The 14,928-nt window shown below is 37.6% G+C and overlaps 1 protein-coding gene across 1 annotated transcript in view; it reads right to left on the reverse strand.

Moving 5' to 3' along the window:
- Positions 1 to 1,521: 1,521 nt before the first annotated feature.
- Sntb1 (syntrophin beta 1) overlaps positions 1,522 to 14,928 on the reverse strand; it is a 157,986-nt gene continuing 144,579 nt past the window's right edge. The window contains exons 5-7 of the mRNA XM_048802065.1: positions 10,513 to 10,709; positions 5,391 to 5,581; positions 1,522 to 2,421 (exon numbers count right to left, since the gene is read on the reverse strand). Of these exons, the coding sequence (XP_048658022.1) occupies positions 2,329 to 2,421; positions 5,391 to 5,581; positions 10,513 to 10,709 (481 nt within the window). The 3' untranslated portion in view covers positions 1,522 to 2,328. The remainder of the gene's footprint in view (positions 2,422 to 5,390; positions 5,582 to 10,512; positions 10,710 to 14,928) is intronic.

Raw genomic sequence — 14,928 nt, forward strand, 5'->3', positions numbered from 1 at the left:
TAGTTCTTTGCTAATAATACATTTTAACTTACTTCAGAAAATGCATTAAGTTTATTCAAATATATTTTTCCTAAAATATAAATATTTAAATTAAATTTTTATAAATGTAGAGGATATAGTTTCTGTTGACTCTCACACAAATATCAATCAGTCCAAGACTTAAGTGATAAGGAAATAATATCTGTAATTATTATGATCATTTTAATTTGTCTATAAATATATATAGGATCTTTGCAACTTAATTAAGAGTCATTAACTCATACTTCATGTAGTACCGAGCACCTTAGATTACATATTGTTGAATTAAACTATTGGCATTAATATAGGCATTTTAATATGTTATTTACAATACACAAGTATAATTCTCTTGTATAACAACATTCCAGTGATTTTGAAAATATATAATGAAAGAGTGCAGTGTAATTTACAAATGTGTCAATGTTTTCCTACAGTATTTAAGCTAAGACTTCACTCTTCAGTATCTTAAAATAGGAAACAAACAACAAAATGTCAATGACCTAAAGCTTTGTTTACTAAAGTATGGTTTATAAAACTTTAGCTTCACAAGATGCTCCCAGAAAGTTCTGTGGGTAAATGTAAGGAAAGACACACTGGATCCACCCACCCAAAGCCCACTTGAAGAATTGTAATGAGCATTAGAGTTTCTGAAGTGGCTGGCAATCATGAAATCTGTTTAACATTTTAAAACTTAGTATTGAACAAAGATTTTTATTACTAAACCCCTATCCAACTGACCCTGGTCAAAGTACCACCCAATCAAAGCCCCTTGGAACTAATGTTGTATGATACTACATACTTTGGGGAAATGTGCTTTAAAATAAAACTTTGCAACTGAATAAACATATACATATAAGGGAGCAAAATTACTTTAAAAAAAAAAACAGTTTCACTTTTTAAAGCTCTTTGCATAGGTATTTGCGAAAATAAGACTCTTAAAACACACAGGTCTAACACAGAACACTTGTCGACATAAACTACAGGGGAAAGAAGTACAGAAATGCTTACAGAAATTGTAGAGCTAATTTTGAAGGTTTGAGAAAAGTGACTCCAAAATCAAATAATGGATGTTATTTTTGGTGAATTAATTTTGAAGGATAGATGCAAAAGCATTAAATCAGTAATGTGTTATATACTGTCTCAAAATATTTTCATAGAAAAATATCAGGTCATTATATTATTTCCCTGGAATTCCAAGAGTTGCAGATGCTACCAGTAGATTTCACCATATTGCTGGGTCCATATGTAAAACTCAGCATCATCCAGAATTACATGAGACTGTTCGATTACTTGCTTGAAAATGCATGCATACAAGCACAAGCAGAATGAAAGGTCAATCAATTGCTGAGTACTTCCACTGAAAACAGTGAAATGGGGGAGAATTAATTAACCCTCCAACCTGGTGGATTGTTTTATATATATATAATCATACATATGCATATATGATATGGACCTATATGCATATGCATATATGTATCAGATGACACTCTCTTTTTAAAAATACCCACAATTTTCTTTCTATAAATAAAGCTGTCAGTTTTGGCTATAAGATAGCAGACCTTGGTGTAAGTGTAGTCCCCAAATTAATCATCTTTTGTACACACAAGTCTTCAGCAAATCTTTGCAATTTAAGCAGTCTACTTTGGCTCAGATTCTGCTAGCTTATAGCTCAGATCAGTATCTGATGCTTTATTTAATTCCTGCTCAGCCTATGCCAATGACAACACTTTGGAATCATTCTACATCACTGAAAAAGAATTCATTAAGAAAAAAGAAACAACAGCTGCTTCATACTTCAATGAAAGGTGGGTTTCCATTTGAAATATTTTTCTTTCTCTACCAGTGAAAGTCAAGTTAACTAGAATTACAAAATAAAATCACAATAGAACTAGGGATCATTGTTGCTGGGATGGAGGGAGTAAGTGAAAGTATCCATTTCTCATGTATTCAGCCCTTGCTTACCTGGGTGAACCAGTCGCCTAGAAACTGGTATGATTAAGATCTGCACATGCTGTTCTAATGGCCATGTCCTTGGTTGTCATATTTTAGAAGCTATGCTATGTCATATCATCTTTTTAACCTCATTCTGTTCTAAAAAGTTCTAGTCTGATCTTCCTCATGGTGTTTTCTTAGCGCACCCTGTGTAGTTGCTGAAACTGACAGAGGACCTGGGACAGCTGCACATGACTCCTGAGACCTGAAGCTGGCCATGGCATGCTACATCGGGTGCACTGCTCACTACAGGTGGTGCCTGATGTCACACTCCAGTGGCACTGCAGACCTCTTTTCTGAGGCAAGTCGCCCCTCTGTTTAGGCCACCAAGCCCAGTCTTGTAATCTTAGCCGAGAGAAAGGAATGAATGATGAAGACGATCGGCTTGGGGCAGGAATGAAGATCCAGTTGCTGAAATTTAAAAAGAGAGCATGAGAGATGTTAAATTAATGCTTGATGCAGAGTAGTGATTTACACATCAAACAGATCTATGAGCACCTCGGCTTTTAAGCGTTAACTGGAGCAATTATGTTTTGAAATCATTGCCTCCCAGCGAGATAAAGGAGTAACTCTTTGAACTTGTTTCTTGCATCTCATACATCTTTTTTTCTGAAATAGATTTTGTGAAATTTATCTATATCAATCCCATAAATATTGATGCTACTTATTTGATTTGCCATTTTGACTGTCCAAACCATTTATTTTTGTCTCCACAATCATGATATTTATGTTGGGTTTGGGTCAGCATGGAGCAATACTAAATTACACACCTAAAGATGAGGTTTAAGTCCAGATTCTGGAATTTTTTAGATGTATAATCTTGGCCAAGTCACTTAAAATTATTCTCAGTCCTACTAACCTGCAGGTCATAAGAGTATTAAATAAGATATAGCACGTAAAAATTCCTTGTCAACTGGGACCAAAGCCTAAGCAGCTGTGTGTCCTCATTGTCCTTGACTTACACCTGGATAAGCAAGTGTGTCACATCTCTGTGAAGGTGACTTATAAGGCTTGTCCTTCTCAGTGTGATTCCTGCAGAACCCAGCATACACATGGTAGAGCATGAAAGTCCTTCCCATGTGGAATTCTTCACTTGATCTGATTTAGGAAAATTGGGGTAGCTATACCAGTTCTCTTCTGTTTTCATTTTTGTCCTGATGATGACACTGTTGGAGATGAAGAACTGGAGATGACAATAATATCTACCAAAGCTAAGACTGTGCTCATTACAAGTCAGGTACTGAGCTTCTCTCTATCTTACTTAATTCCCTCTCACAAAATCCCTGAGTTAGCTACTGTTGCCATCTTTATCTTTTACATGGAAAAGCTGAGATTTAGAGAAGCTGTAAAACTTTCTGAAATTGTAGATCTTACAGTGACTAGAAAGTGCAGACACAAATATAAGTCTATCTGATGCCACAGCCAGGGCTTCATCGCAACGTTCTATGTCACTAACACAGAGCGCAGCTTTCAGAAAGAATATTAAAGATCACCCGTTTCACTCCCTGTATTTATGAATAGGGTGACTCAGATCCAAAGAAATTTGGAGTAAGTTGTTTGCAGACTCAGAGAGAGAATCTAGGAGACCTTCTACCTTCAGTCTATTGCATTTGCTACAACTCCTCTCTGATCTATTCCCCATACCAGAAAGGCCTGCTGCCGCCTTCTGGGATTGCTCAACCATACATTCAGGACTGTGTATGAACTTGAGCTATCAACCCAGTCTACCAGGAATAAAACAGTCCTTCCTAAGTCTTCCAAGTCAGGTTGTAATTACAAGCAGGAAGGCTGGAATTTAGACATAAGTGATTTTCCTCATGGGCAAAAATAGTCTTGAATCTTTAAGCCAAGAACAAAATAGGAGATTGATTCCTGTTCTTTTCCACTTTGTTAGAGTAGTCACCTTTAGGAAAAAGCACACAGCTGAGAGTGATTGATAGAGCAGCAATAGAACTAGAAATATTCTTAATAAAATGGACTTTCACATCACATCTTTATTTCCAAACTGGTTGCTTTAGGCTATAATTAAAGATTGAAACATGCACAAACCAAACAAGAATTCAAAACAATTCTGTAGATCCATTGTAGAGGTAAGAAAAAAATGATTGTCTATAAAGAGTTCCCAGAAGCTAGTGGAGGTCAAACATGAGCCACAGAAGTGAACTTCATGGTGATTACCTGTGGCACCCACAGCAGGGAGCCTGGTCCTGTGCTGGGGTGAGCAGTGTCACATGATGTAGAACAGTGAAGTTTTGACAGAACAGGCCCTGAACTCTGTTAAATGTGACCTGTCCCTTCAACCAACTACTTCTGGGTATCCCAAAATTGTTTCCAGAAAAATTAGCAGTAAAGTCCCACAGGAGAAATAACTATAATAAATGTGGAAAGACAGAAATAGAGGAAGAATTGTGGAAAGCCAGCAGCTAAACTGAAATAACTGGATTTTACAAGTTGAGGTTTGTCTCCTGTGTTTTACATATTCTCCATCCCTGTTATCAAGGGGAGGTCAACAAATAGTTCTTGATTATCTGGGTGGCTAGGAAGGAGTTGGATAGAAACTAGTTAATATAAAATCTAGGGCCTCTTTGAAGTTCTGTACTTGACAAGCTAAATGAAATGCTATATCTTCCTGGGAAATGCCCACAACTACACTTGCCTCAATTCAGATGAAAGCACTGTTCTCACCCTCTGTGGAACTGAAGTAACATATTTTTCAACATAGCAAGCAGCAATGGTCACAGGCAATCATGTATTTAAACACATGGACTATTTGCATTGGTATGAGAAATACAAATATTACCTTCACCAGTAAATGTGCTAATTCTGTTATTTGACATGAGCCCCAAACTTCTGTGCCCTTCTGGGTCCTTCTTTCCACTCGGGTAGAGTTGACCAGTTTCTTGTGCTTTTTTTCTGCCCCTGCTACTCTGCCCCTTGTCCAGCTCTACCTCTTTGCTCTTGTCCTCTCTGCTCCTCTGAGGCCTTGTGATGGCAGGGAATGCGTCATCTACCTCCCTGTGTCCCAACACCTGGCACAATGCCAGGACCTTATGGCTGCTCCATAATTCTAAAAAATGTCACATTTTTTAAGCTTCTGAGACCTTATTTGATAAGAATTTAATGCTAACCTTATAAAGGATTCTTTCCTTTGATTCAAATATTTATGCAGTCTTCTAATGAAAAACCAAGCTGAAGAAAGAACATTGAAATAATTGAATCTAATCACTGTTTTTCAAGGATCAAATAAAACATAGGTCTGCAAGTACTTTGTTGAGTCAGATGCTCCGTGAATACAGTTAGCCCTGTGTCTAGGACTCCTCACAGGTGGGTTGCATGATAAAAGAAATGCAATCGCACTGTCAAAAGAGAAGTACACTTACAATCTCTCCTTCTTTGCCTCCAAAATCTAAATACAGCATCCTGATTCCATCGTCAGATGACATTTTGAGCTTTTCATAAGGGGACTGTATGATTGTCTTGGGAAAGGCACCCTCCTGTGGCTCAGTGGAGACAGAAAATCCGTTCTCATAATGGATGGTCAGGCGGCACTCCTGGTTTTTGTAGGTGCAGGCTGAAGGAGAGGGGGAGGGAGAGAGAAATAGAAATGGTGGAAATCAATCCGTCAATTGATTTTCCCAGGTGCTTAATACTTCTAGTTTCCTCAGTCCCAGAGAGTAGTCACAAATTTCTTACTAAAATTTAAAAAAAAATAGTAGTTGTTCACAAAAATATCCACTTTGGATTGATTTTTTTTTCTTTTTCCTTTTTTTTAAGGCTTTCATTAGTGTATTATAGTTATATATAATAGTAGGGTTCATTTTGACATAATCATACGTGCATGGAACTTTATTTGCTCCATTTCAGTCTCCAGTGCCTCCTATTTTCCTCCCCTCCTCCCTCCCCCTATTTCCCTTCCTCTACCTACAGGTCTTCCTTCTATTGATTTATTTCCTTTTTTAAAATTGGTGCTTTTTTGTAGGAAAAAACATAAAGGTGGAATTCACTATGGCATATTTTTATACATGTACATAATTTTGTCAAATTCAAATATTTGGATTGTTTTGATATAATAATTTCCTAGCCCCAAGCAACCAAGGGATATAAATGGAAGTAAATTCCTTTGGGTGAGATTCATTGAATATTTCCTTTTCTGTCCATCTGATGACACACAGGTCAAGAGGAAGGAGCACTTGCCTTCCAATGGCCAGATGACCCTTCTCTTGAGCCAGAAAAACCCAGACATTTGATTCAAATAAAGTAAGCCACCTCTGAATCATCATTCTCCTCTTCACCATGTGGACACCACACAAACACACATACACACAAACACACACACACACACACACACGCACAATGGTATGTCTGATGTGGGTGAAAGAAGAGGGAATTCCCTCACCATGTTCTCAAAGTTAACATGGTGTATACTAAGGAGTTCAGGACTAAATTGGAAAAAATAATCTGGTTTTTTATTTGAAAACATCTAACAAAGTTCGTTTCAGAAAGTGGTGATCTTTTAATGTCCCTGATGGTCATAAGTCCTGGAAAAGCTGCTGCTAGGGAGAGTCCCTGACATGGTACCTTTCATTAGAATGCTGTTTCTTCCCCTGGCCCTGTGAAAAACCCAGGAATCTCAGGGTGATATCCGAGGGCAATGTCTCATCCAAAAGAACAGGGAAGAAACCTCACAAGCAGGTCTGGCACCTGCTTTTCATTAGGGAGCCTCACTGTATTTAGAGAAAGAGTCCAGCTGTTTAAGCCTATGAGCTGCACAGGGGGACAGTCACCAGCACCCTAATCCCTAATTAGGAAGAGTTGTAAATATATCATTTAAAACTTACAATCAAAGAGTCCTGAAAAAAGTTGTTAAGTATAAGATTGGCTTTTTTTCCCCCTCACAAAACATCATATTTAATAGGCCTTGGCAGGCCAGCTGATTGGGGCTTAATCTACATCTAAATGAGGTAGGGGGAAACCAGGACATTTTCTTTGCTAGGACATTTGGGGAAGATGAAGAGGAGGACACTACTGAGTGAGAACTCACTCTCTACCATTATTAGCTTTACTCTTACTGAAGATAACCTTAACACAAACTTCTGAAGCAGGAACTTAGCCCAATATTATAGGTGGGTCTTGCAAAGCTCAAGCGAGATGAACACGTCACCATCTGGGACATTCAATGTTCAGAATCCAAGTTCTTTCCACACTGTGTCACATCTTCCCCATGGAGGGGTATGAGATGGGACCAAAGCAGAGAGTTTCTCAGGTTTCTTCTTTCATGAATAATGAACGTCAGAGTTTGGGAAAGAAATAGGGATCTCTCTTGCTCATAGAATGAAGTGGCTTTTAATTGGAGCTCTGATGGAAAAAAGCATCCCTTCCTCTGATTCACTGTAGACACCTTTTAACTTTTACTAAGGGGTGATCTTTCCTGAAGCTGTCCTTTCTAATAGTTCCGAGTCTTTCTGTGCAGGACCTTGGGCCCTGCACTGGACCTACCTCCCAGTCCAAGGAGGACCAGGGATAGTGGCACAGAGGTAGTGATGATGCCATCTTGACTCCTCCTCTTTCATGGTCTCTACTTCTACCACTTGCAGAATACATGAGTCAGCTCTCAACATGGTCATTTTATCCTTCCTCCATGTATGAACCTTGCACTGTGTCTTCAGATATTCCCAATTAGCTGATTGTGATGAATTTTAACTCCAATTGAACTCAAGTGGTATTTGTGGCCTTTATATAATGGAAGCAGCTATCTAAAGATGTTTTCAGTCTACACAGGATAAATTGAACACATATTCACATTAACTGAAGCTGTGATTAGAACAGAAATCCTTTCCTCCCACTGTCTACAGGCATCTTTCAAGTTGTAACTGGGTTGCACCTTTAGTCGCTTCCTTTATTCTCTGACATCACTCAGCTAGCTCAGCTAGCTTTGTTATTCTTCTTTGGCTAGTTGATGAACAGCCTCATTATTTTCCTATTGAAGTGGAATTCAGCATATCAAGACAGAAAGGTTTTACAAAATTTAAAATAGAATGTCAACTTAACCAAATTCCTTTGGATATCTTTATTTTTTTCTAGTACACTCCCAAAAATGTTGCATGGAATCTTAATTTGCTGGCATTACATGTATAAATGTATTAAGTTTGGGTGGTTTATGCCTTTTCACTCTCAGGTCAAGACTCTAGTGTTTCTTGTCGTAGAGCATAGGCATCAAAGATAAAAGCTTCAGGGTCATTCCCAAAGGATTTTCAATACTGGGGGGAAAGATATGGGGGTATAAATTAGTCTTGAGGTAATTATAAGAAGGCACTTATTATCTTGGACAAATTGAAGCAGAAATTCTACAAAACATCTGACTTTTCAAATACAATAGGTAGTACAAGAAGTAATACATGGTAATATGAGTTCCCTCTTTTAGAATGCTCCTTGGTGCCTGAGAAGTTGCACCTTAGCATAGTACTACTCAAAGAGTGGTCCATGGACCAACAGTATCAGTGCCACCTGGAATCTATCAGATATCATTCTCAGGCCCCATCCCAGAACTGTTTAATCTGAATCTTTGGGGGGTGGGGAGGGTCAGCAATTTAAGGTTTTTGAGGATACAAAAATAAAATTATTATGATGATTGTTTCCATTGCAGCTAAAGTTTGGAAGCATCATTCTTAAACATCTTGTAGGGAATCTTCTTCCTTTAGATTAGAGCTGATGGAAATGTTGCAGATTTACATTGTCCAGCAGAGTAACCATAAGGTACATGTGACTACTGAGCACTTGAAATATGGCTAGCACAACTGAGGAAATAATTAAACTTCAATCATTAAAATTTACATAATCACCCAAAGGCCACTATATTGGACAGCATAGGTCTGGAGATAATAATAAGAAGAAGAGCAATTAATAATACTACCTACTGATAACAAACCTGGAAATGAGTCCTATTATTCCTATTACACCTCTGAGGTATTATTCTCCTGTGTTTATAAATGAAGAGATTAAAGGATTAAGGAAATAATTAATAAAAAATAGAACTGGAATTTGAATCCAAGCCTATTTGAATTTAAGAACTTAATAGTCACCCCAATTGTGACTATAACCTTGTACTGCTTCCACAGAAATAAAAGAACATAAAAGAGATATCATAAAAGAAGAAGGAAGACAATACTACAAGAAAAAAGATCCTAAGAAATTCAAAATTAGAGTTAATGGAAGACTTGCTAAGGATATGAGTGGCTTTGTCACTCACATGATGCCCTCTTTACCAGTGTCCCCAAGAGACCTGAGAAAGGTTGGTCATAGATCTGAGAACCAGAAACAACCTGTTAGATCTCAGGAGTAGGAAAAATAATGTTCTAGACCCTGCCAACTGTGCATTGTGCTTGCTGACAAAGGACTCTGGGTTAAATAGGAGTCTGCCTTAGCAAAGGTACAAGACTCTACAGCATGAATTTTGTCTATTAATGTTACCTTAGATTCATATTACTTTTCCAGTCTCTTATTTTACCTTTTGCCCAATTAAAGAATTAAATTATATGTGTCTACATATGTCTGTATATTTATATATGTTTTGATAGCTGTCTATCATCTATCTGTTTTAGAGGACAGCATTCAAATTACTTATCACAGCAACATGAACAGAATTACTGACTGTGACTCACTGGTATAGCAGGGGATAGTGAATGAGCAATGGAATTCAGGGTGACATAGTCTTGTTAAAGTCTGTTCTGTCATTGACTAGTTGTGTGGCTTTTGGCAAGTTACTTAGCCTTTCTTAAGAATTTGCTTCCTGATTTGTGAAGGTGACAAGGTAATTGTGACTCTTTGATTAGATAGGCAATTTATTGTGACCCAGGACCATGCATTTACATGCACACATATGCATATACACCCCTGAATCAAAAGTTCTACAAAACATTAAAATAATATCTACATTGACATCTCCTTTCTATGTTATCCAATTTTGAAAAGGTTGGCTTTGCCTTCATTAATTGATCTTGAACCCACAAAAAGTTATTTCTTACTGAAAAGGGAAAAGAAAAGACATTATATAAAATACCTAGTGTACAGTGGTTACTCAATAATTGATATAGTGTAGCTACCTAATATATTTCCAATATTATTCTGTGAAAAATTACTCTGAATCGGTTCAGGTGGCTTATAAATAAGAATCCTATTAGTTCATGCCTCAAAGTTCCTGCCTTCCAGTAATCCACCTACTGGTTATGGATAGGAAAATGGTAACTGACGATCCAAGTTACCTGCCAGCTTTCTTGAATGAAGGCAAAACAAGGTTTTTCACCATAAAAACCTTTGCTTATATTTCAGTTGGGCATACATTGCCTGGGTCAAGAAAAATTTACAGTTGCCTCTGAAATTTTAAGTACCTCAGAAGGCCAGTAATGGGAACTACTTTGAGGCCAGTGGCGGATGTATCCTTCCTACAAGAGTGACACAGTCAACCCACAGCCAGCCCACCCCCAGCCCACCCTCAGCAGTACTCACGGGTGGTGATTTCCGCAATGAGTTCTGCCGAGTTGTGGCACCCCTGTACAATGCTTCTGGTCCAATGGGAGAGGTCCCTGCTGATCTCTGCCCTGAAGAGGTGTGTTTCAATCCCTTGCTTGGTACCAGTTCGGGTTGCAAAGGACAGATCCATGCCAGCCTGAGGTGATCCCTTCCCTGGACCTGAATGTACCAGCCTGGGGTGGGGGTGGGAAGGAGAGATTGTTATCAAAATATTCCTTTATCCACTGGGCATATTACCTAGTAGAAGCTCCACATTGGTGATCTATTTTCATTTTTTGTGATCTCAAACCAAATGGATACACTCTACCCTTCCACGTTTTTCTGCCCATCCAAAGGTAGATTCAGATCAAGAAGCTTCCAAGAGCTGCACATATTATTAAACTCAAAGGAGTCAAATAATGACTTTAACTTGTGCAAATCCTGCTATACTCATTCAGCAAAAAAGAAAATAAATGAGATAGAGAAGATAATTTAAATGGTTGTGTAAACTTCTTTCCAGCATTCCATTCCTGAGCCTCTACATGTCCCAGCATGAACATGAGATGGGAAAGTGAATCTGATGTTTCCTTGTGGGACTCAGTTCCCCTAGATCTTTGGTAGTCAGGAGGACCAGGCTGCAGTGCATATTCTTCTGGGTGGGTACTTTTGTTATGCAGATGATCTTCAAATGAAAACAAATAACTGAGGACTCAATTGAAGAAGCTGCATGCAGTCTGTTGATCCTTGCTGGAGAAAGAACTGGCACTGGAGACTCTTCACTTCTTGAGAAACAGCAGAAAACTGTAGTTTAGTGGGAATATAAGGGATTTTCAAGAGAGGGTTTTTTATTTTTTCTACGTAAGATTTTCTCAGTGACTTTAGAACTTATCCTTGGCATAATATGTGACTTGGGTAGTAAATAATTTTCTAAAAGGCCAGACTTAAAATGTGAAGAATCAAAGCGCTCTGAGCACCACCTTCTGAGCAGGCGCTGGCTCCTGCTTCTCACTCATCACCTTGAAAAGACTCCTGCTCCTTGATACCTCAATTCCTTTTGGGAGAGACTCTCATATCAATCATTTGCAGGGCAGCGTGAGTATAATTTTGTAAATGTTACTTCTCTCCAGGGTATTTGCATTTTCATCCTTATCTTTGAATACAGAGAGCAACACTTTACCATTTGCTAGAGAAATGCCAGTTGTCTAGCTCCATGGTGGATGGGAGGGTTATTTTCTTAGGCAAAGATCTTGTTACCTCTAGATTAACAATTGCTCAAAGGAAATACAAAAGCTTATTTTCTTTCGTAAACCTAAATACTGTCACACAAAATTATCAATGGAATAAAGTGTATTTATAGCCTGTTGAATTTCTAGAAAAACAAGATTGTTGTATGACTCTGAGGCACTTTCTTTGGCTTATAAAGTTAGAATTTGGAAGGAAAGGTGGTGATTTGCAACCAGTTTGAAGGAAAAGTTTAGCTGAAAAGCCTTTTGGCTGTGAGGTTCATTAAAGTTAGGGAAGTCCATGATCTCCCTGGAAATAGAGTCTCAGACAGTGTGAAGAGAGGTGGCTGCTGGTGTGGTATCCATACGGGTTTAACCTGGCAGGCTGACACCCATTGGCTCCAGAGACAGGAGGGCATTTGGTAACAAGAAGCGAGCAAGAGTGACTGAAAAGCCTGAGAAGCTGTTGGAGGATTCAAAGCCAAGTACGACTGAAGAAACCAGGAAGATTTCTCTCAAAGTTTGATATAGATTTTAATGGAATTGAGGAACAGATAAAAATTAATTAGGAAAAATGTATCTATAGCAAACAAGAAAGGTATTCACTTCTTTTCTTGAAACCTTAAAACCTCTATCAGTGGGGCCCAGGTGGCAGGCTGTATGTTAAACTGAACAAGACAGAAGTTTGGGAGGCCATCACTAAGTTCTTACTGACTAAAAGTGGAAAAGATTTATTTTTCAACTAATCAAGTGTGCATTATCTAATATTTATATTAAAGACCAGGTTGAGGGCTGGGGTTGTATTTAGCTTAGCTCAGTGGTGGAGCACTTGCCTCCCATGTATGAGACACTGAGTTTGATCCTCAGCACCACATAAAAATAAATTAATAAAAAAATAAAGGTGTCGTGACCACCTACAACTAAAATTATTTAAAAAAATAAAAAGAACAGGTTGATTTTCAATCTAAATAACACACATGTTGACTTATTTATTTTGAACAAGACAATATTACTACAGTACTTTCTGGAAACTCTGAGATATAAGCAAATTGTTGTTTCTACTATCTAGTGTGTATACTGATAATAAAAGAATATTTTCTTTAAATCTAAATTATAATAAAAGAATATTTTCTTTAAATCTAAATTAAGTGAAGTACATCAGGCATAAAAAGCTGCATTTGGACACCATTCAATTCTGTCTGCCATGTGTTAGATCTTTTAAGAATCACTACCTCATATGATAGTGTTTTGAAATGAAATACAATAATCTGTGTATTGGAGCGAGCACAGAAATCAGCATGTGGTGTATACTCAATAAATATTTCCATGTCTTATACCTACCCTCAGTTTTCTTATTTTAAAAGTATAATTCCTGCCCCATAGCATTAGAATTAAATTTGATAAAATATATAGAGCATTTAGTTCAGTATTAGGTATATTGTAGTTAACATTCCATAAAAATTGGTTCCCTTATGCCTTGCTTGGCCTAAGTCATTCTGACTTTCCACCCTCTGAAATTCCATCCAGAGGGCGTCAACTCTGTCACAATCTGGTTCCAGCATAAATATGTTGTAAAGGCAGAAGCAAAGCGAGAACAAGATAAATCACCCTCATGGGGAATGTGGTGTATGTGTGTATGTGTGTGAACTTCTGACCAATATTTATTTTTCTGGAGAGACTATACAATTGAAGCCAATAATAACTGGAAAATTTAATTTGTTGGAAGATTCACACTTGGTAGCTCTGAGGATGAGAAATGATATTATTAACAGGATGTAACAAGGTGTGAGAAAGCCCTGTATCAGGTTGACCCATGTCATGTACCAGGAGTCATTGGTGTGGAAGCCCAGCATGGTACAGGAATAATGATGAGAAAAGGAGCCCTTGAAGACAGGGCTGTTGGTGTTCTGTTATCCATCCCATCACTAAATTCTTATTGATTAAAAATGGAAAGATTGATTTTTCAACTAACCAAGGGTGAAATATCTAATAATTATATTAAAGAAAAGGTTGATTTGCCATCTAAAAAATAGCACATGTGTTGAATTATGTGTTCTTCTTTTAATATGACAATATTAGTATAGTACTGTATGCAAACTCTGAGATAAAAACAAATTTGTGTTTCTGCTACTTAGTTTGTATATGGATAAGAAAAACATTTTCTCTAAATTGATATTAAGTGAAATACATCAAATATCTGCTATATGCATGGATGCACACCCTCTGGATGGAGTATTACATAGACCTTCAAATTATTTATAAATACTATATGTAAGTGTGGGGAATAGCTGACAATATATTTATTGTAGAGTCTTGAATATGTAATTCAACTATGTAAAATGAAAGCTTAGAAACAAATATATAAGAAAACAATTTTAGAGGTGTTTTCATTTCTTCTTCTTTTTTTTTTAGTTAAAATTTCCTCTTAAAAAATATACTACACAATTTAAAGGTGGATTGTAAAAAGCTATGAAACTGAAATGAACCCCAAACTTCCAGTTTTTAGAATCAGGGCTTCTATTACACTGAAAAGCATATAAATTCTGACTCAATATGTCCTGAGTGTTTTGTTTGTTGCTTGTTTAGTGTTGGTGGCACTTCAGTGCTGGAATACTAAGTGGCTCAGCTATGCTGTTCTGCATTTGTTTATGTCTGGGTTCTCCTAAAAGGAATACATCCAGCTCTTAACACCCAGCCCCTGAGCCCTGGCTGTGGAACAGCCCTCCTCAGGATGAAATTAACTGATCCTCCACTGTGGCCTAATAATCCCTTACACTAAACAACTGGCCTCCAGTAAAAGACAGATAGGACAGATGCTGACACCTGCAAGCTGTAGTGATTCTTTTGGATTCAGGGTGTCCTGAGGGGCCATAGAGGAGCTTCCTGCTCTGTTCAAATTCCTTCTCTTCTCCTTCCAACAGAACACTGGAAATCACTACTCATTCATTCCATCAATGAATAAAGATTTTGCCATTCACCAGCTGATATTTTAAGCAAATATTTGTTGATCACTGTCATAGACTGAACAGTGTTCCCTTCAAACTCATATACTGAAACCCTAATCCCCAATATGACTACATTTGGAAATAAGACTCCTAAAAGGAAGTTATTAAAATTGTGGGGTTGTAAGAGTAGGGTCTTAATCCAATTGGACTGTGTCCTTTTATGAAAAGGAAGAGACCTCAGAGAC

The sequence above is a fragment of the Marmota marmota genome, unplaced genomic scaffold, assembly GCF_001458135.2.
Source record: "Marmota marmota marmota unplaced genomic scaffold, marMar, whole genome shotgun sequence".
Taxonomy (NCBI): Eukaryota; Metazoa; Chordata; class Mammalia; order Rodentia; family Sciuridae; genus Marmota; species Marmota marmota.